Source organism: Agelaius phoeniceus, chromosome 2 (genome assembly GCF_051311805.1).
Source record: "Agelaius phoeniceus isolate bAgePho1 chromosome 2, bAgePho1.hap1, whole genome shotgun sequence".
In the NCBI taxonomy this organism is placed as follows: domain Eukaryota; kingdom Metazoa; phylum Chordata; class Aves; order Passeriformes; family Icteridae; genus Agelaius; species Agelaius phoeniceus.
Window position 1 is genome coordinate 31,372,943 of NC_135266.1, and position 22,298 is coordinate 31,395,240.

Below are 22,298 nucleotides of genomic sequence, written 5' to 3' on the forward strand. Positions count from 1 at the left end.
CAGGCAGCACAGAGATCTGCTCTCCGCGTTCTATCTGACAGGTACATTTTGTCATTTTTATGAACTATAAATTGCTTTATGAAACGTTGAGCCCTATTTATTGTGGCATATAACTCATAATCGGATTTTGTCCCCAAAGTATCTGTGAACTGGGATGTTAAACATTTTGCATGCTTGGATTTGTCATGCATGTGTAGAGTTTATTACTGCAAAAATCACAGTCTTGTTGTATTTCATACAGAGTATGCAGAATCCCTTGTTGTGATACCAAATGAGAGATAAGAAACTTACTGGAGAAGGCATGAATGATGCAGTAAATTCTGAGCTTTAGAGTTTGCTGAGATATATCTGAGCTCATTTCTCAGCAATAAGTACTTCATTTATTCCGAGATGTTCTCTTTTGACTTTTTCCAAATCCTTTCCCTGGGAATTACTCTTCCTTTGATGAGATTCTCTGTATGTTTTATGCACAAAAACAATGCCCTTTTTTACCCCTTAAGTTTTAAGAGATTGGTATTTTGGAGGAATTTAATTAATTTTTTCACTTCTTCTGGAACTGCAGCAGTGCTCCAGGCAGATAAGCAGGGGACCAAATCCTTAGTGTTCAGGTTTTACTCAGCTCTTTTTCAAGCAAAAAAATCCATTAACTTCAATGGGAAACTTGCCTGAGTGAGGAATTCAGGATTTGGGCCATAGTAAATGTTATAGTTGGGCTGTAGGTCTGCACAGGTATTTACCTTAAATGACTTTTATGAAAGAGGATTGATTGAAATATAAGGTAGCTTTCTAAGACGGTCCTGATTTCTTTTCCAGTTTTGGGAAAGGGGGTAGGGAAGGGGGAGGAGACACTGTACATTTTAGTGCCTGTGAAAAAGAACGAGCAGATTTACATTTTTCCACAAATGAGGTACTGTGTCATGCAGGCTGACACAGAGTAAATTTCCCCATGTCTTGTTGGCAGCCCCCTCTGCTCCGTCTGGCCCCCAGCCCCCCGCCTCCCTGGGAATAAGTGGTAATTGACTCTGGAAGCCAGCTCAGGCCAGGATTTCTCCAGAGCAGATCCTGTCACTTAGGTTGAATTATATGTTGTGCATGGATGAATAACATTTCTCTCTGCTTGGAGGGTAAGACCGCCAAAATTATTGACCTTCCCTCCCCAAGTTTACAAACACTGTTTTGTTTAGAATTTTTTGCCCCAGAAAAAATTCTAAACAAAAAAATTCAGAGTAAAACGTATGGGATGTGGGTGAAATTGCTGGCACAGTTATAGGGCTCAGAAGTATTTGCTGTAACTGGAATGAATGCAAAAAGAAAGTGGAGTTGGAGTCAGCATTGTGCCCCTCTCCCTGGAGGTGTGCAAGCTCACTGCCGAGGCAAAGCAGATTTTGCACTTGGTGGGGACAATACCGTGACCAAAGGAAACATGGGGATTTTTTTCACAGCATTCTCCCCCTGGGCTGCATGTGGAACATTCCTGCAGGAGTGGCCCCGGAGGTAATTAACAAACCCCAAATCCCACAGTTTGATTTCTCTCTCCCTGGAAAGAAAAGTGCTGGTGATGGATAGATGTTCCCTACCTCATCAAAGGTAGTGAGGTAGCTGGGTGCAGGCTGCCTTCATCCACAGAGCAGAAGGGCCTCAGTATTAATAGCCATCATGGCTCAGATTTAGGATTTATGATCAAATATTTCCCTGTCTGGCCCTAAAAACATGCTCAGGGACTACAGCTTTTCCAACCAGCTCTACAGAAATTTGGCTGCCAGGGTACCCTCCTCCCCCTTCTGGAGGGGGTGCTGGGAAGGTTGGGGATGCACCCTGGGGGTTTGCCTCCCTGCCACCCATGACCTACCTCACTGCAGCGAGCAAATGGGAGGGCAGGGGGCCAAAATCCCCCACTGTGACAGCAGTTTCTGTCTCTTCTTGGCTAGAGCAAGGATGCCTGTGATACTGCTGCTCATTAGTTGTGTCCCAGTAGCAACTCAGAGCTCCCAGCCACACAACAGCACTTCCCAGCAACAAGGGCGATGGCAGCTTACTATAAAGCTTTCAGTAATTTTGCCCTTTTGTTAAAAAATACTCTCCAGAAGTTCCTCTTGCAGTTTCAGATTCTGTTAAAAAGGTAACAGCTAAACTAAAAGATGAGGAAAAAAACCTAAACAAATGTAAAAGAGAGAGTTTTAAAATCTAGCCATTGATTTCTGTAGTGTATCACACTCAGTCTTGTTTTCAGAATGACACAGTAACCCCCAGCAGATTTATGTGCAAACACAAAGATTAGTGACCCAGAAGCTTGACTGAAACAGCTTTTCTGCTTCCAGAAGACAGGTTGCTCTGCACATGCACTGACTGTTTTGTCAGCAAAGATGCACTGGCCCCATTAGCTTTTCATTCTCTCATGAAAAGCCCTCGGTGTTTATTCAGCACAGCTTGGTTTTAATTTTATTGTGCTCTTCAGTAAAGTGGTCAAACTATACAGATTACTCACTTTCTGGGACAGAGATGAGCAAGAACTTAACTCATATACCTTAATGGTATAGAGCTGGCATATTTTCAATTGTCTCAAATATCCACTGCCTGAATAGCTTTCAAGTGAAGAAAAATGCCTGTAACTAAAATATCCAGAGTGTTCTGCTGTTATTTAACAGTAAGCAATGTGGTTAAGCCAGGTCTTAAACTTGCTTAATCCCACTGAGCTAAATAGATTTTATTATTGACTCCCATGGTTCCAGAACTCTGACCTTAAGGCTGAAGTTAAAAGCTAATTTTTTTTTTGCAGTCTGTTCCACTAACCCAGAAGCACTTGCTTGCTGGATACATGTGCAATGGAGAACATCCAGCTGTAAATTACAGCTGTTTGCAATCCTACACAAACACAACACTCATTATTCTTTTGTTCTTTTTAGGCTGAAAAGCCCACCATCAGGGAGACCATAGAGTACTTAATCCACACATTAAATTTACTCACAGCTCATATTCATGTGCAAGATAAGATTTTCCATGAAGAAAAGATTTACAGTGGTCCTAGGGCACTTTTATTCCCCTGGCTGTTTTTAATTCTCTGTGCTGGAGTGTAGGCCAGGTGGGTCTGCTGAAGAGTTTTGAACACTTAAAGGAAAGTGATGTACCACTGCTGAATTTCCTCTCTGGTTGTAACAAGGGAAAGCCAGGTCCTTTGCCGAGGGCTTGGGTGGTACCTGGGAGATGTGCTGACTTCACAGCCATGATCTGATCTGCTCTCCTTTCTGTGTGCTTGTACTGCAGGAGGCAGGCAAATCCCACCAGCTCTGCCATACAAACTTCAGCGCAGGCATGTAAGGTACAGGCAGAGCTGAGCCCAGTCATCTCAGCAGCCATATGGCTGTGCTGGCAGCCCTGCCCTTCCTTCCCAGGGGCTGATAAGGCCTGTAAAGAGTCCAGCTCAATAGCTTGCCCTCAGCACCTCGGTGATACAAATGTGTCGTCTAGACCTGCACTGTTAAGCATGGGCTGTGATAAACCTTTTAGATCTACCACCTCTTGCTGCTGACAGAGCAGGCATTTCAGCACTAGCATCCATTTGCCAGGGGAGACAAGCCCCATTCATGATGGCTGGTGAGCTACACAGCCGGTCTTGACCTTCAGTCTGGGCAGGAGGGATATTGCAGTTCCATGTAACCATGTCTCGTCTGTCCATGTCTGATCACAGTTAGGACACCAAAATGAGGGCTGTACCAGACATGAGCTGGTTTACCCTAATGGAACTGGCCTGTAGCACACAGGATCCTGAAGGGCAAATGAATTTTCCCCCTTCCCCACTGGAGAAGTGAAGGGTTTGGGCAGCTGAGAAGCAGTGGAGCCTCTCATCTGTGGGGAGAGACATTTGGAAGCAGAGGTGCTGCTGCACTTCCTCTCATGGCTGCAAGCATGCATTTAGCACTCAGGTGCAAGAAAAATCAGAAAGATTGACCTTGGGCAACCCAGTCTCTTGCCCTGTTATTGTAAGCAGACACAGAATTGATGATTAGTCCAGCACATCTGGACTAATGTAGCACAGCTCTTCTTCAGACAAAGCCACATTGAGATACGCTATTTGTGTTAGGAGGCCTGGGGAGGCACTGCCTATGAAATATTAAAGCAACAATAAGAGGCAATTTAGATCTTTTAATAGATCACTTAAGGCAGGCAAGGCAGCTGTCCAAGCAGCCTTAAAACTTTTTGTGAAAAGAGGCAAAGTTTTCTTGTTCTCAGGTATCTTCTTCAGCTGTGATTATGCAAAGCAGTTAAACTTGTGATACCCTAAAGTAAGTAAAGAGTCCAGTGACAGCTAGCAAAAACACTCATGTGCTTCATGTCACTCATACACTTAATGTTTGTGTTGGAATGATGTTTTTGATAACATCGCCTTTCACACCGCGAGAGCTCTCCACACGAGAAGCTACATGCTCAGTGTATCAGTGAGTGACTCAGCTAGCTGGCTGGCCAGAAAGCTTCATGGGGCAGCATTGTGCAATCAGCCCAGGGGAAGCCTTGGCTCGGGACAGCTGACCTGGGACCCGGCAGAGAGTGACGGAACTGAGATCACAGGCTCCACAGGAGTCAATAGTTGGCCAGAGAAAAGCGTACGCGCACAGTGCTCGCTGCCACAGCCAGGCATGCTGCTCTCAGCATAAGCACACTGCTTAAACTTTCTGGGTTATCTTTGGGAGGAAAAAGAGAATACCTCGGAGAGGGTATATATGGATTTATCATTCATGTCTTGCATGTAAGCTTGGTTGTTTGGAGACGCTGGTGTCTCACACTTGCACCCTCCCTGGCCCCTGCCCCAGTATAGGGCAGCAAAGGGCAGCTGCTCCTTGGAATGGTCTGGAGTTTCTCAGTCCTGCTAGTTACAGAATGTGAAGGTGGAAGAGTAATGATACATATTGTATATAGGATAGTTTTTGCAGTAGTGGAGAATGTTGTGAATTAGTGAAAAGGGGCTTTAGAAGAGGAGCCTGTGTAGACAGCTTGGAGTGAAAAGGAATAGGTGTCTCTGTAAAACTCCCTCTATTTAATTTGTGAGCAAGACCTGTAGCACTTAGCTTTTTGCTGCTGGATCTTTTCTCATACCTTGAGTATTGCTGGTGTTTATTTAGAATTGTTCTATCATGGCACTAAAGATGTGATGTGGAGGTATTGTTGTGTGAGAAAGTGGAGCAGAGCTGTCCCAGGGAACTATAACAACATTGAGCCCTACTGAATACTGGAATTCATTTGATGTTTAAAGACAGCAAAAGAAAAGTTAAGATGTATTTTTCTCTTCAAGGAAGTGATAGTGTTTTGCTATCATGACAACCAAACATTTCCCACCTCCCTATGAGCAACCTCATGCATTTGCTCCCCAAAGATATCTGGGGGAAGTCAGTCAGTTCTAGTTCCCAGAAACATCTGCATTTTGAAAAATATCTATCTGCCAGAAGAAAAGTCTGCCTGGTAATTTCTCACATATTTTCTTTGACTTCCTTGGTCTTTTAAGAAACAATGTGAGGATAATTAGAGCATGAATGTGGAAGGTAAAAAGGCAGGGTGTAGGTCTGTGGTCTTTCATATATTAGTAAGTAGAAAACAGGTCCCATTGCTGGCTGGCAGCATGAAGAATATGCAAAGTGCTATTGGGAAGAAGAGTGTGTATGTGTGCAGCATATGAAGTGCCTCAGCATATGATTAACCTCGCTGGGTATGTAGTAAATAGTAGATAACTGTGATCAAAAAAGTATTCGTGTGATTTATCAAACTGAGCAACTGTGCATTTTGCAGTGAAGCAGGAGGTCAATCCTGAAATCTAGGGCAAGTAGAGCAATAGGAAATTGCAGGGACTAAGAAGTTAATCATACTGTTGGACTGCTTCCATCTGGTTTTGAAAGACGGAGTCAGTGCAGTGCTAGCGAGGACGCTTCACAGCAACAGATCAGGAATTAATTTTTTTCAGCAAATCTTCAGCTATCATTTGTGGTAACACAGGCTTATAAAAATGTAATTTAATTTCTTTGGAATAAATCAAATAGGACAAGAAGCGTGAGAGTGTTTTTTTAATGTGCGTATCTGAGGCAAAAAATAAAAATTGTGAGTATTAGAACAGCAACAATCCAAGAGGAAACAAACATTAACAATATAAAACCTGGAAGGCATATATGGCCATCCAGTTAAATTGTGCACATAATTTTCTCTGAAAAATCAGTTCACAGTTGGGAAACTTCTACATTTTTATGACCCTTGGAGGCATAATCTTGTCTAACCTGTCTGTCCATCTTCATAAATGTGGATCAAAGGAGCTCTGACCTTATGTTTTGTGGAATTGATGCTCTGAATACCACTTAGATATATCATGAGTGCACAGCTATAGGCAGAAAGTTTGTTAATAAATTCTGTTTACCTTATTATTGATACTACTTACGATATTTCAGTGAGGTTTGAACATCTGGAAATAAAAGTCCCTGTAGGCAATGAACATGTTGTAAAACAAAAGGGATTTTAACCCTGATAGTAATTCTGGTAGCTAAAACTTGCTTTCTTCAAACAGGTGGGAGGACAGCTGATAACATTATGCCTTTCTTACTTCAGCAGTGGGATAAGAGAACAGAGAGCCCTATACTAGGAGTAACATGTTGTGCTATTTTTAGGGCTAGGCTGAAAAAAGTGAAATGTTATAAATACATTTGTATCTATTTCCTGGCAGTCTGATGAAAGAGAGCTCAGGTTTACACAGCACCAAAAGCAGGAAACCAGCAGCCGCTCTGTTCACACAAATCACCACTTTCATTACCACTTCATTTTGAGAAAAGGTGAAAATTCATAGTAAGCAGCAACACCTCATCCTGGTCCAGTTACACGACGCAAGTTTGGGGTTTTTGACTCCTGTGTGCCTGTGAGTCGCATCCTAGCTGTAGCTTGGGGAGTCTCCAGAGCAGGTGCAGCAATGCAAAGGAGAAATCTCAGTTCCCTGTGAGTGAGGCAGCAGTCCATGCAGCAGATGGAAGGAGATCCCCCCTTCAAGCTTTAATCGTTCAGTAATCAGCCAGGCACAACAGGGCTTTCTGGCACCAGCTCCATGGATGATGACATGCTTGCTCCAGTCAGTTTTTCCTGCCTTCCTGCAAAGATGGTTTAGAAATCTCAGCTAAATTTCTGGGTTTGTCTTTGTCACTGGTAAGGCTATCTGCCTTCTGTCCTCTGTCGTTTTTAATTTTATATTCAAGAGCTTTTTCTTCTTGCCCTTGCTTTTGTTCTGACCCTGGCAACAATGGAGGCAGAAAGGAAAGGAGAGGCTGGCTTGCTTAGGGGAGAACAGTCAGGTTCTGCAGGAGGCCAATCCCATGAAAAAGACATGCTTGTGCTCAGGATGGGCAAGGGATTCCTCAGAACAGTGTCTTCATGGGGCCCCAGTGGGGACAACACTGTGCAAGAAGTCTGTGCTTTGGCTGGCCCTTTGTTCTCTGAGGGGTGAAGAGGATACTACACAGATACAGAACTCTGTCCAGTTTCTTTGCAGGCAAAGAAAAAAAAAATAGCATGAGTTAGTACAAAGAATGAGGTACCCTGTGATTTCTCCATGGGGATTAGTTGTGGCTGATCAGGCCTGAAATGCTCCTGCAAGGAGTCACATTGTTGTGATCTGAGATACTTTGCTCCCCCATGCAGTCCCATCCGGGTGTCTCCTCCGTTTTTTCATGACTGCCTCAATTTTGATATAAGTTGCAGGAAAATTTTTATCCTTTCCTCTCTCTTGGAAAAGTATTGGATTTAATCTACCACTGAGGAATGGTTCATACTGTTCTAGGTTTCTTACATTTCAGTGAATGGAAATGCGTGTTCTTTGAACAGCCTGGGTTTTCTCCCAAAGAAAAACTGAAACATTTGTGAAATTAAACAAAGCTCTTATGGTGGAACAGTTTTTTTACCACAGCTATGTCACATATGCTGGTGGGAAGGTACAGCAGCAGTCCAGCAGGGTGCAACTGGCTCCCCCAACACCCTCACTGGCAACCTGATGAGCAGGGAAAATATTCAGACTCTGGAACCATTGAAGCTTTTTCGATGTAAACTGAGATCCAAAAATCTCAAATGGCTCATTTTCTAAAGTTACAAGGTTGGGGTTTTTTTTGCTCACTCAACATTTCCAGGGAGTCTGTCTGGTGACATTTTCTTTACAAATTACCAGACCAAACACTTTCTGCTTTATTTTTCATTATTATTGCTTTCTTTTGAGGTTCTGTTTCATGGGTAAATTCAAAATTGGAGGGCTTTGTTCCAAACTGGAATGGCATGAAATTTCAAATTCCTTCTCCAAATGGAAGACCTTCATTTTCTCAAGGACTGTATTTATAGTAGGCTGCCCTTTTTGCAGTCAGAGAGGGGCCAGATCATATTATGACTGTTTGCTCTAATGTGTTTTTAACTGAGAAGTAAAATTAGGCCTGGATTGAAACTGGATATAAAAAAAGTCTAAGTTCCGACATTACATTTTTCTAACCTGCAAATTTTATCATTTTGAAAGGCAGAAATAAATAGAAATTACTAAAATAAAATTAGGTATTTTTCCACAATGTATGACTTAAACATGACACATGCTATGTTTAACATGGTCTGCAATCTTCTACCATTTTAGCCAAAAAGAAAGTTGTTTATTTCAAAGGCAGGTATGTTATATCCTACAAAATTTACTTTGCATAGCAGTGTATCTAATGTGTTAGATTGTTATCAAGATTTTAAAAGGTTTTTTCATTCTTGACTCAGGCACAGTACTCTTTTTCAGGCTGAGACACTGCCTCTCACCCACACATTCACACAGAAGAGAATAGGCCCTTCTCTGTGAAAATTTAGAAGCCAAATAATTCACAAGTACCTCTCACCTATTACTTACTGGCACAATCAAACATAACTGCTCTAAATGAACAGTTTGTCAAATAAAATTAAAAACAAATAAAAAAAACCAAACAAGCAAACAAACAAACAAAAAAAACACACAAAAAAACCACCCAAAAAAACACGCAAAAAACCACAAAAAACAGGGAAGTATTGTTAAATAATCCCATGATTCTGATTTAACAGATATAAATCCCCCCTCAAAAAGTCATAGAGACCTGCCAAGTAAACTTATTGCTTTGCAATGATCCTTTAGGACACTTTAGTATGCTTTTTTCAGGATCTTCTGCAGCCCTGGTGTCGTGCATACCCAGGGAGGTTTGTATTGTTTCACACCCAGGAAGGTGATGCCTGCTGGCGGGGAAGGTGCTGCTTAGGGAACAGCTCGACCCTGGTTCCCAGCAGCCCTAAGGGACTTTGCTTGCCATTCCCATCATTCCCATCTTCCTTTTCTTCCTTCCTACGTTGCCTTTAGAGGGAGAAGAGGAAAGCCAGACTTGCAGCCTCTGTCACATGCACCTTCCCCTACGTGGCCTCAGATCTCCATGATTTTGGTTGTTTCCCAAGGCGACCTTGTCCCAGAGCTTCTCTGTCTGCCCATCATGGACCCTTGCTGTGTTTCTTGCTCAGGTTGCCCTTTCCCCATTCCTCAAAACCACCGTGAACCCCACTGGGGTGCCTGGAACCTCCCCTGGAGCCCCCATCTCCTACCAGCCTCCTCCAGCCGCCCCAGGAGCCGAGTCCCACTGGTCTGCAGTGCCATCAGTACCAGTGCAGGGTACCCAGGCATCAGCCACTGCTGAAAGCTTGATGTGGCCCCCATCATTGGAGGGGGACAGTGGAGAAACAGCTGTAGAGAGGACCAGCCCTGTCTTGCCTTGTTTGCAGCCCCACGGACACCCGAGGCAGGGTGGGGGCTGGCACTGCCACCCACCCAGCCAGGGCTGCCCTTGGCTGCCGGCCCACGGTGGGGCAGCCACGCCATCAGCTGGACAAGGGGGGCTCTGTCTGCACCTTGAGACTTTGCACTCAACTGCCTGCAGTAACCATCACTCTGCCCTGCTAATAATGCCCTCAAATACTGGCTTCCTGAAGCCACTCCTTTTCAGGTCGTGACGTCCCTTTTTCTACAACTTAATAAGCTTGATACTGACCATGTGGAGTTAGAGTGGGTTTGTAAATATTTGTATCTTCAGCATTATTTCTTTGATAGCAAACACTAGGACAATAATTCCCACATTAAAAAGGCTCTTGGGAAGGGTTTAGGAACTCTGGCCAGGCAAAAATAGTTGCCTGAAGGAAGAGGAAAAACCTTGGAGAATTACCAGACTCTTTTTTTTAAATTTTTAGACAAATGGACTTTTCAAACTTTGCCCTGAAAAGAGATCTGGTCATGACCTACTATAAATCTCATATGGCCATTTAAAACCTCACAGTGCTCTGGTTAAACAGCATTGCACCAGACAAAACCTCCAGGGCATGGGGACATTGCTGCGGTTTTTCCCTTTCAAGCTTGTATATTGTCCCCATAACATATTGCCAATGTTCACAGGACCAAATGAGACTGTGGCCTTTCTTTAATGTACTCAGAGCTCTTGTGTCGAGAGCCTGTGAGGTCAACAGGAAAACATGGAATGAAATCGCAGCTGAATATCGGTCTTTCCCAGGCTTCCTGGCAATTTCCAACTTCTCACTCTTTTGTTTTCACTTAATAAGATAGAGCTTGTCCTGTGCTTAATTAAAAAAAAAAAAAAAAAGTTGTGAAAGAGCTAAGACTCAGAAAATGAGCAATTTTATAAAAGCCTGGCAGATGCCCAGTCTGCTGAACCTACTAAGAAGCACACTCATTTTTCCAGTTTGAAACTTTTTGGTGCAAAGACCCCTAGTGCAAACATCTCCCACAGGACTTGTGGGAAGAGTGCCAGTGTATAGAAAAATAAGAGTGCTGCTATTCTGACATGAAAGCTGTAGCCTACATTTTTGAAATAATGGTGTTGAAAAGTGAAGCTCTGAGAAGAACCTAATTTTGGGCTTCTCCAGCTGTCAGATCATCCTCAGCTTTCCTACTTCTCCTTCTGCTAGAGGGGCTCACAGCACAGCACCTCTCTCTGTTAAAGATGAAGAGGAAATCAACAACTGCAATGTCATTTGTGCAAACCCAGAGAAGAGTCTGAGAAGACAGCAAAACCTAAACACTCCTTTGAGATTATCACTCTATAATTGTGGTTCAGATGTACCTCTGTTTCAACTTCTCTTTTTACACCATTTTCTATATTAGCATATTATGTGCTTGTCAAGTGCAACCAAATTTTAACTTCAGATTGTTGATGTTTTATGAGTATTATATAAATGTGTATAAATATAAAAATATATAAATATATAAATATATATAAATATAAGTATATATAAATATATACTTATATTTATATATAAGTATATATTTATATATAAATATATATATAATAAGTATATATATATACTTATAAAAATAAATATATATATAATAAGTATATATAAATATATAAATATATATATATATATATTTCCCAAATTATTGTAAAGGGTTTAAATGTTGATGAAAAGCAGCAGGTTGACACCTGAATATCCAGGAGTTTTTCCCTTGTGTTGCAAGTGCATTTGCCCCCTTCTGGAGCCTTGAATTATCCCCATGCATTTTCTTTATGTGTGCAAAGGGCACTGTTGAAGCAGATGAGTGCCTCAGCATTTGATGTCATTCACTAATCTGAGCCAATGACACACTATTTTCTAAGAAATGTATTGTATTATTTTCTTCCATTTGGTCAAAATGCAGCATTAGCCATTTAACAAGAGCCATGACAAATATCTGTCATTGTCCACTGTCTGTTGCTGTCCTCTGCCTTTGTAAGGTCTCACAGATTGGTTAGACTGGGAATTATTACATAGTTGAAAAACCCAAATTATTAGGGCTGTTTTTATGACCAAAATCTGGTATCACTGTGGAGCAGCAGTAAATTGTGGATCTGGTTTGAATTGTTCATATGTCCGCCATTTACCACTCCAGCCTTTTTAATATATTACAACAAACTATGAAAACACACTCTGATTAAATGAGAGAACATGGAAAATTAATTCCCACTGTCCCAATGGAGAAGACATACCCCAGTGTCACAATGCACTCCTTGTCTGCTTTGGAGTCAAACTGCACAGGGATACCATGCACCAGTGTTCATCTGCTAAACTGGACAGTTAGCTGGAAGAACTGGTAACTCCAAACTCTGTGACTGTATGGACCTACCAGTCACTCCTCTGGTTAATCAACAATTGCAAGGATGAAAAAGAGGTGCAACGTGGGTAGTCTGGCCAGTATAAAAAGGGACATCGTGGAAGGAAGGTAAAATCTGGAATGAGAAAAGATGAGCCTCTGTTAAGAGACTCTTCACTACTTTTTACTAAGGCCATACCATACCTGAAAGAACAGATTTTCTGATACTGTTTACAGGTTGTCATAGGCTGTCATAGGCTGATTGACTCAAGGCTTAGCTTCTAAGAATATTTGGGGTGTTCAAATACACTTTCTGCACTTGTACTGAAAAGAATAATTACCCCCAAAAGATGCGCTTCTTTTTTTTCAGAAGTAACACTCAATTCACATGGTCATGATGATTCTAAAATTACCAACATGTGTCCAAAGCTGAGACATGACAAGGGTTTGCTTAGTTAGGAAGTAATTGCACTAGGTTTGTCTTTGCAGCTGGTGAAAAGCTTGTTAAACGCAATAGTGCAACCCTGAGATTTTCTGTGTTTAATTTCTTACTTAGACATATTTTAATATCTTTGCTTTAATGTTGATATGGTCTTGTCAGGGTTAGAGTTATTTATTTGGTTGCAGGCCCACATGCATGGGAATTATGTTATTTAAATTACATACATCTTCAGTTGACATGACTCATGTTACAATTGAAATTAATAAGCCAGCCCTGTATACTAAAAATAAGCAAACAAATGTAAAACACACCATCATATTAGCAGAACCACCACACACTGATTAATGGTGGACAGCACAGTCATCAAATCAAGGTCACAATCAAGATCTGAACCAATGAATCAGAGTTCTGAGTTTTCAAACAGACACATCCAATGAAGAAGGTAAATAGCTTTACATTATAAGCTTGACATGATTTCGAACTACATTAAGTTAGTTTTGCATCAAGAAAAGCTGAAGAGAAAACAGTTCACGTTTCAACCAAGCTCTTTACATATATTTAAGTCAACAAAGCACTGAGTAAGGCAATCAAGTACAGTATTCTTCAGTCCTTGCCACTGCTGCATGAGGACTGATGCTGTTATGGTTGAGTCCAGAGAAGTCCAGCCACCAGAGCAAACTCATCAGCAATGCAGAGTTTAGAATTTCCTTCTCAGTTATCAGTTATTACAGATAACTGTATCAGTCTCAGATACTGGTATCCTGTATGGTTATTCTTCTGCTCTTATTCTCGCCTGGCCATCAAACTCAAGTCAGAGGTCACTCTGAAAATCACACACTCTTGCAGCTTTTAAATTATTAATGTAACATTTATGAAAATACTTCTTGCATAATTACTAGGTAAGGACTATTAATAACTTCTGGAATAATTCACCAGCAGAAAATGATGGATCTAAGAATCTGACATTTGCTGCTAGGCCGGCAAGCAATTATTATGTGCCTTTTAACTTTTTTTCCTTTTTTGGCCAAACAACTATGCAGCTATGTGAAATAAAGTAGGATCCTTCCCTTAAAAGAAAAGAAAGTGTTCAGCCTCATCCTTTCTTCCTAAGGATCTTTATTTCACATGGTTGCTGGCTGCCAGCACAACATGGCAGAGGCTTCGGCCAGGATAATGACAGACTTTAAAACTGACATCTTGTGCTTGGTGGTCCCAAGAGGTGGCAATGCTTCTCACAGATCCGTCCTTTTTCCTGCTTACTTCACTGCACAGATGGAGCCTGCTTTCCTGGATGTGGTCAATACAGCCTGGTGTCTGGCTGTGGATCACTGCTGAATATACCCATGGCCCTGCAGGCAGAACAACAGGCTGAGGTGTGACACACCAGCCTCCTGCATGGTGTGTGTTCCAGCGAGCAATGACGACCTTTTCCTGCAGGGAAAGCACTTAAAACCTACACTCAGCAGGTGCCACCTCCTCAGGACAAGCTAATACCCTCATCAGCACACAGTGTCTCCATGTCTTTCTAATAATAATCACTTCTTTACCCTAAATTAGGAAGCTAATATGAATCAGTTCACAGCTTGCCCTGATGACTTTTAATCTAAGACCACAGCTGGCCTTTGTGCTTTTCATCAGATGAATTTCAATAATAATTAAACAAAGTTTTCTCAGTTCTGCTTTAGGTCTGGCCCAACATATCTTGCAGACCTTACTCCTGTGCAACACTGGCAAAATCCTGCCAGCCTGTAAAATCAGTGATGGCAACATGAATAATGAGTTGCTGTATTTATACAGCATCAGACTTACAGTTATTTTCCAGTTGTCTATACTGCTTTTCTTTGTATCTAGACCAACCCTGGAGAGTAGAGAGAAGTCTGCAAAGTTTTAGTCCATGAGATCATCTCGGTAATTTCTTATTGCAGGCACTGTCTGTCTAACTTTAGTTCCCCTGTTAAATAATTGTGATATTGTTTCTTTAAAACCCTTGACAACAAAAATCACAACAACCATAAGTAATCCATAGACATATGGAATTGTTTTGAGAAAGAAGCAAATTGCTGAGACTCCTTAAAAATGAAAACCTACCAAGGAAACCCCAGCAGCCTTTGACAGTCTGCTCTAAAAATTTTCACTTGCTTTGATGTTGTTTGTAATTTATGCTCCTCAGAGGCTTTTAGATGAAGGAAATCATCTGTTTTAATAATGTGAAACCTTCTTCTGGCTACTCGAGATGGGAATTCCTGCCCTGTTTCCTGTGCCTCTCTGTCATGGCCAAAAGGGGAAGGAGGGCTTAAAAATTGCAAGGCTGTTAGTGATCAGAGCTGTGGCATCACCTACCATTTCAAAATGTCTACCCAAAGATTACTTACCTATCACTGCTGAAGTAACATGTTAAGGAAACCTGTTAAGCTCATTCTCCACTGCAGTGTTATTTCACTGTATTAGTAATTCATAACACTAGGTTATGTGGTAACAAGTATAAGACAAAGGCAATTTTTGAAATAGTCCCTTTAATTCAAAATTATTTTAATTACTAGTGATACCTGTTCTTTTTTTCCCTCATTTCTGTCCTAAGTCTCTTCATGATTCAAAAATTGCCACTGGGCTATCACCTCTCATAATTGCCATTCTCTGAGCTGAGTGAACAAAGGAAAAATTAAACTGGAGTGTGTCAGGCAAGCAGAATAGGAAATATATGTTCCTGCAGGAAAGCTACTCTCCTCCTAATTACCCTGCAATTGCCAGGTTCAAAATGTAATTTATGAGCAGCATAGATAGAATGGCCACATTAGTCCATTATTTCATGATGATCTTTTCTACTCCTGCCTTCAGAAAGAAGGGATTTTGTAGCTGTCAGTGCATTGGCATTGTCAGCAGCTGCTCTGGGCAATGATGCTAGACAACTGCACTGGAGAGATACTCCCAAAAAAATGTTAAGCAGTCTCCTAACAGCCCAGTTTTATAGAAGAGAGGTGCTGTAAAGTACAGCTCAATAAATAAAACTTAATCTGATGGGCTGCCTCAGACACTGCTGGTCATGTTCAGCAACAGATCCAGAAATGTTTGAAGAAGGAAGTTTTCCAGCCTGTGGTTGCTGCTGTTGCATGTTTCACTTACTGTAAAATATACCAAATGCAGCAAATGAACCTCACAAACACCCCCTGAGTCCATTTTGCTCATTTGCTACAAGTATGGAGTAGCCTGCAAAGGATGGAGTAGAGAGTGAAGCTGCATGTGATACATGTGATAGGCAGCTGACATGTTTCAGCTGTAGGTTTGGTGCCTGAGGCCAAGTCTGCATTTCAGTCAAGTTGGGGCAGTGACTTACTCATCATCTGAGTGAGCTTTAAACACAAAACAGGGGGACACTCAAGGCCAGATGGAACTCAGGCACCATTCAGTGCCCATGTAGTTACCACATTATCACATTAGTTAGCACCATAGTTTGTGATACTTGAGTTAGTCTCAACAAGGTCACAGAGTGACTGAGGCTGGAAGGCATCTCTGGGGATTATCCAGTCCCACCCCCACTCAGAGCAGCATCAGCTAAAACAGTTGCTCAGGGCCAAAGTAGGGTCTTGAATTTCTCCCAGGATGGAGACCCCACAGCCTCTGTGTAACCTGTTCAAGAGTTTGACCACCCTCACAGAAAAAAAAAAAAATTGTTATATTTAAATGGAACTTCCTGTGTTTTGATTTTTGTTCTTTGCTTCTTGTCCTGTCACTGGGCACCACTGAAAAGAGCCTAGGTCTGTCTTCTTTATTTCCTCCTGTCAGGTATTTATCCTTCTCAGTCATCTCAGTCTCCTCATGTGAAAGATGTTCTAATCCCTTAATCATCTTCATGGCATTTTGCTGGTCTCCATGTCTCTTCTGTGCTGCAGAGCCCAGATCTGGATCCTGGGAGAGGCCAGGGGAAAGCAAAAAAGTAGAAGAGGAAAGGCTAAGTTCAAAGGCAAAAGGGAAAACTGTCTTGCTGATTCTGGATGTGACATGCAAACCTCTGAGTTAACTGACTGAGAGTTCATTGCCTTCCAGCTGTACACAAAGTCCATCAATATTTTTCTTTGTCGCAATCTAAATCCATAAGGAAGCTTGCCCCTTCCCTGAGAAAGCATTAGATTATATTGCTTGGGAGTATCAGTCCTAAATATTCTGTTTCAGTTTCCTGCAGAGAATGTTGAACGGAGTGCTCTTAGGAATGGGAGATGCCTGCTCTGATTCATTCTTCCAAGGTTTTGTTTTTACTTTGCCCCTGAGGAATTGGCCATTTTTAATGACTTTTATGATTAATAAAACTGTCTGAAGGCCTGCTGGGGTCTTCAAGCTAGTAGTTATCAACAAAGTCATCTAGCTTTCTCCCCTAGTGCCTAAGATAATGGCAAAGACCCAGCGCTTGATCTTTCTCCCCAAGCTGAAGCTTGCCTAGCTGCACTCAGGGTCGTGTTGGGGTGGTGAAAAAAAAATCCCCAAGAGTTACTTTCATGCTGCAATGACTATGGAAAATCATACTCTCCTGGAAATCTGTGTCTCATCTTAGCAAAGCTCTTGTGCAGACTCTCCAACTTTCCCCCAGCTGTTTCCCAGCTGCAGGCAGGTGATGTGATACCCTTTTAAAGAAGCAGTGAATGTATATCCTCACAGCTGGGCACTGAACTCCCAGCAGCAACACATGTTGACTCCTACACCTTGAACAGTCTCCATGCTGGGTCACACTGCTGAACACACATTCCTGCTCTGAAGAGGCTCACCACTTGACACAGCACATCCTAGGCTATGCAGGAGCTCAGGCAGGCAGGGGCATGTTTGAGACACTGCAGTAAGACTAATGCCAGAAAGGGACTATTGGCCTGGGGGCAGAGAGAGGAAAAGGACAGAAACAGCTTGTTGTGGTGCTGGGAGGGGAAAGAAGCACCAACTGGCAATATTCCTCCCTGTCCCTGTGCCCTCTCCCCACTGCCAAGTGTGCATTTCCTTTCTGCCCCACTGGGAAAGGCAGGGAGAGCAAAACATGCATTGAAGAATAGGCAAGGGCATCTCCACAGCTTTAGTGATATTGTAAATTCACAGGAAACCTAAAAAGATGCATGGTGGTTAATGAACAGCAAAACATGTGAGATATGGATTGAAAGGTATATTGGAAGATATATGTTTAACTACATCAGGACACAGCATGGTATAAGACCAATTTTTTTTTTTTAATTAAAATGTCATATAGATCTAGTGTTTTTCGTAGTAGTTGGTAGCACATTTCACAGAAATAAAGGATTGATAACATCCTGCAGGAGGTTGCAGCTGGGGAACCACTGAGTCCAGACACATTGGTACCACATTGTAGATTAATAAGGCAAATAAAATTATATTTACTTTGAAATTTATTTCTGCCTCCCCTCATCATCTGTGTGTGCATGAGTAAACCTCAAGTTTACTTTCCATTGATAACATCTAACAAAAAGATGCAATTCACATTCAATTTTTCCTTTGAATTGTAATGGGCAATTTATATCACTCTTCGTAACATTTATATATTTGTGCATATCATACTTCTTCATAGTTTTTCACAGATCACATTATACCTGAGGAAGGCACAGCAAAGGTTACTTGTAGACACTGCTCTCTGCTTCAAAATCCTTCATCAATTATTTGCACACTGTGTTTGCTGGGTTACAGTGGGTCAGATCCTGACACCCCCACTAGACAGACCATTCCTGCTCTTCAGGAGCACTTCTGGGTACTCTTATCCAAGCTGTAAAGTATGATATTACTAAACCAGAATAAGAGGTCAAGAATCTGAGCCTGGTCAGAATGGGAGAAGTTTTTTTGCCAGGGGCTCAGACCCCTGAAAACCTAAGGCTGCATCACCTAAGGCTGCAAAACCTAAGGCTGCATCACAAGCCTGTTGAGTATTTACTCAACAGCTAAAAGTTCATTTTAAACATTCTTTATTTCCAGCTAACATGTCAATAATAGGTGAACAGCATATCCTGGGCCACTCTTTCCAAAAACATATCAAAGCATTTTTGGATGACGATGGAAAACAGGCTGTGCCTACAACAGAAAGGAAAACAGAAGAACCTTTTATAAGTTTTCAAATAATCTCAAACTAATTAAGTTTTAACATCCTCTCTGCTACAATTCTGGGCTTTATTAGCTGTTCTGCTTGCCATTCCTGAGCCTGCCTAATGTCTTCTGTAGAACAACTATGCATTTTTTTCAGGCATTTGTCATTTCTTGAAACATATAAAAGAGACACTTGGATTCAAATAACAGACCATCTAAATGCTGTTCTGCATAGGGAGTGATATATGCTGACAAGGACTAGAAGTCAAATGTTCTTTTTATGTTTTTTTATGGTGAGCAAACCTACTTAAAACAAGCTTCTTCTCAAGGCAGCATATTGATTAGAGCTGACGGGCCAAAAAGACCTTTGGGAGACAACAGAATATGGCTTGAGTCAAAGAGTAACACTAAAGCTGGCAGCAGCAACATTAACAGTCAGTGAAACCTGAGAGAGTTTGTCTCATGCTGAAATTTATTGCACCCATTTGGACAGCCATTATGGTAGTTAGTAATTTTATCTGCACAAGTTCATCTGTATTTGGACTCTCAGAGCTTAGTGAGAGGTCCTGCAAGGCAGAACCATACCCAGGGCTCTGCTGACTGAGGCAAATGATTTCTGTGCTGAGGCAAGGTGTGACTATGCCTAAAGACTATGAAAGGCTGTTTGTATTGATGGCCAGCCACAGCATTAACAGTAATTCTGAAATAAGGTGACAGCAGGCCAGTGCAGATGAGGATTTTCTAGTCTGCACTACTGTGGTTTTCTTCTGAGGCTTGATGAAGCTGTCACTCACAAGCAAACATGGCTGTTCTCTTGGATAGAAGTACATTTACATTTCACATTTTAGTAAATAAATGGGCAAAAAGACCAACACCCAGTCTAATATCCAGTGAAACTGTATCAAAATCTCCTGATGAGACATATTGAAAATGGTAGGTTAAAGCCACTCTACAAAATATATTGCATTGCTCCTTTGCCCAGTTTCTGCAATTACCATTGCATTGAAATTGCCATTACTATTACCAGTGGAGATGTTCCGTATCCTCATTGATGATGGGTTCCAGTGCTTAATCATCTTTTTTTTTTCTAACATGTCTCTTGGTGGGTTGAAGCCAACCAGACTGCTGGAATCACCTTCAAAATGTTAGTGGAGGATCTGTTCCTGAGAGAGGTATAATTGTTCCTGATACTGATATAATTGAATCTGACAGGGCTTTTGACAGTGGTCTAATGAAATAGTGGAGTACTGAGTTGGGAGTGGATATAGGTCTTCATATTGGATACCAACCCCTCCTTAGGACAAGTGGAGAGAGGTGACTGAACCCTGAAAAGAAGATTGTGGAGAGGAATCTGAACCAAACCTCCCTGGTTTCCCATACAGATTGCAATGCACAAGGTGCTGGGCATTGTAAAGCACACAGTTTAAGCAATCCTTAGGATCTTAAATTCTTTCTGAGTCCATCAAGAGAGGTAGGAATCTAGGATCTTACATTCTTTCTAAGTCCATCAAGAGAGGTAGGAATCTCCAGAGAGCACAAACTGGCCTTGACCAGACAATAGAGAGATCTCAAATAGAAAGTTCCTAACATTGCCAAAATAGTGAAAAAAAGAAAAATTAAAAGTTCTGGGGCACATATGAAAGAAAACACACAAAAGCCATTGTCCTTGGTCTCAGGGGGAAATCAGAAGCAGTGTTCTATGACTGAATCTTCTCAACAAGTTTATCCAGTTGCAATTTATTTCTGGCCCACCCTCCCTCCCCTCAAAAAAGTCTCTATAGAGATTGCTTCCTGATTTGACAGGGGATGCAGAAGGGTGCTGTTCATGGACTATTCTCAAAGCTGTTCATCATTCTCCAGGCCATTGGTCCAAGGCCATGTTCCAAGGACAATATAGGACATACAGACTATGAAAGTCATTTCTTCAAGTCCCTGTACTTTGAGACATTAAGAGGCTAATTAATCTACCAAGGTAAAAAGACCCTATCAGTCCTCTTCTACTAAAGAGTTAACTTGCCTGGACCAGGGATTCTCTCCACTCATATTCAGCTGATGCAAGGTCAATGACAAACACACCAAGGAAGTCAGAGTTGTTTTATTTTTCTTGTGAGCAGGTCAAATAAAACACTGCTGATGCTCCATTTATCTGGAGCGACAAGCATACACTTGGCAGCAGCGGAAAGCAGACGCTGGAATCTGGCACCAGGCTCCCAGCACAGCTGTCAGCCTGCTGACTAATCACTTCACCCCCACGTTAATGCTGCTCCAGGTCTGCTGGACCCTTTCATCTAAGATACCCCAGCACATGCTCCTCTTGATAGACCAATTGATACAGAGGTGCACCATTAATTGTTACATAGCATTTTATTTTACGAGATTTTTTAACTCAAAGTGGGTTTTTTTTCTAGAGGGTTTCTCTTTTCTACCATATTCCTTCACAATGGGAGCTATGATTTGACTGCCTCCAGTATCAACTAGACCTTAATTAGATGCCCCTTGCCATAATGGATTTTTTCAGGGTTTTTGTATATTTATGTGCCTGAGCTTCATAGCTTGTTCTTTTAAACAGCCTTTCCTATAAATTTTTCTTTGGTGACTATTTTGACAAGCTGCAATTGCACAGTGCACACCTGACTTTCTCCAGAGAGACCTGGTTTTCCTTCAGTTTGTGTTATCAGATGATACTTGTAGTCTTGTCAGCACAAACTATTTAAGAAGCTCCCAGGGAAAGTGCTAAAATATAGTGGGGGCCTATGAACTCTCTTCTTGGCAGCTGTGCTTTATTAGCTGAGCTGTGCAAAGGTGGTGCAGCTAAGGTAATGCAGTGCTTTCACAGAAGTATTATATATTGTGACAAGCCGAACAACCTCCAGGACTCTCACTCATCATGACTCCCATTTCATACCTCATCCATTACAGGAATGAGGTATGAAAACATTTCTCTGTTTCCTAAAGATATTAACAGACTCCTGGGAAATCGTTTACCTGGAGAAAGGGAGAAAGGAAAGTGTTGAGCCTCATTTTTTTGCATTCAGGCTGAAACAGCGAGCTGTGGCAGGGCTCACTGTCTTCTCCTGTTAGTGAATGATAAGTTTTTGCAATTGGTAACTGGTTCAGAAATTTAATTGGTTTAATGCTTATAGTTAGCAAAGGCACAAAAACATAAATTTGTGTTGCTTCCATACTGACTTCAGAAAAAGGATATCCAAGGGCTTTTTAAAGAATAATAGAAGACACCTCCTAACACACTGATGGTGGGCAGTTCAGTCACACCCATGTATGGGATGGTGGCTGGAGCCCTGGAAGGGTCGTTTGATTTGGCCATTTAAACACAATGGAACAGACCTAAAACTAGAGCAGAGCCTTTCTGTCACAGAAGCATACAGGCATGGAAAGGCTTGGGTTAGAACAGATTCTAAAGATCAGGGGAGTTGGAACTGGATGATCTTTAAGGTGCCTTCCAACCCCAGCTTTTCTATGACTTTGTGATTGTACTCATCTTTGAATGTTAAGTACACAGAGACTTTTGTACTGGTATTTGAAGCCATGGTGGTATCTGGCTGTTGTCTGTGCATGTTCTAGAGTTTATGGTATCATTTCTCTTTTCTCAGCATGATTTTGTCCTGAAACAAATGGATGAGGTCCACCTCCATTCTGTGGGCTGTCCTT

The 22,298-nt window shown here is 41.7% G+C and overlaps 1 protein-coding gene across 2 annotated transcripts in view; it reads left to right on the top strand.

Moving 5' to 3' along the window:
- Positions 1 to 22,298, top strand: part of AFF3 (ALF transcription elongation factor 3) — a 329,101-nt gene that overhangs the window by 247,229 nt on the left and 59,574 nt on the right. Inside the window, exon 9 of one of the 2 annotated variants that reach the window (XM_077173416.1) lies at positions 1 to 41. In XM_077173416.1, the coding sequence (XP_077029531.1) occupies positions 1 to 41 (41 nt within the window). The remainder of the gene's footprint in view (positions 42 to 22,298) is intronic. The other variant, XM_077173417.1, reaches the window with a different exon arrangement.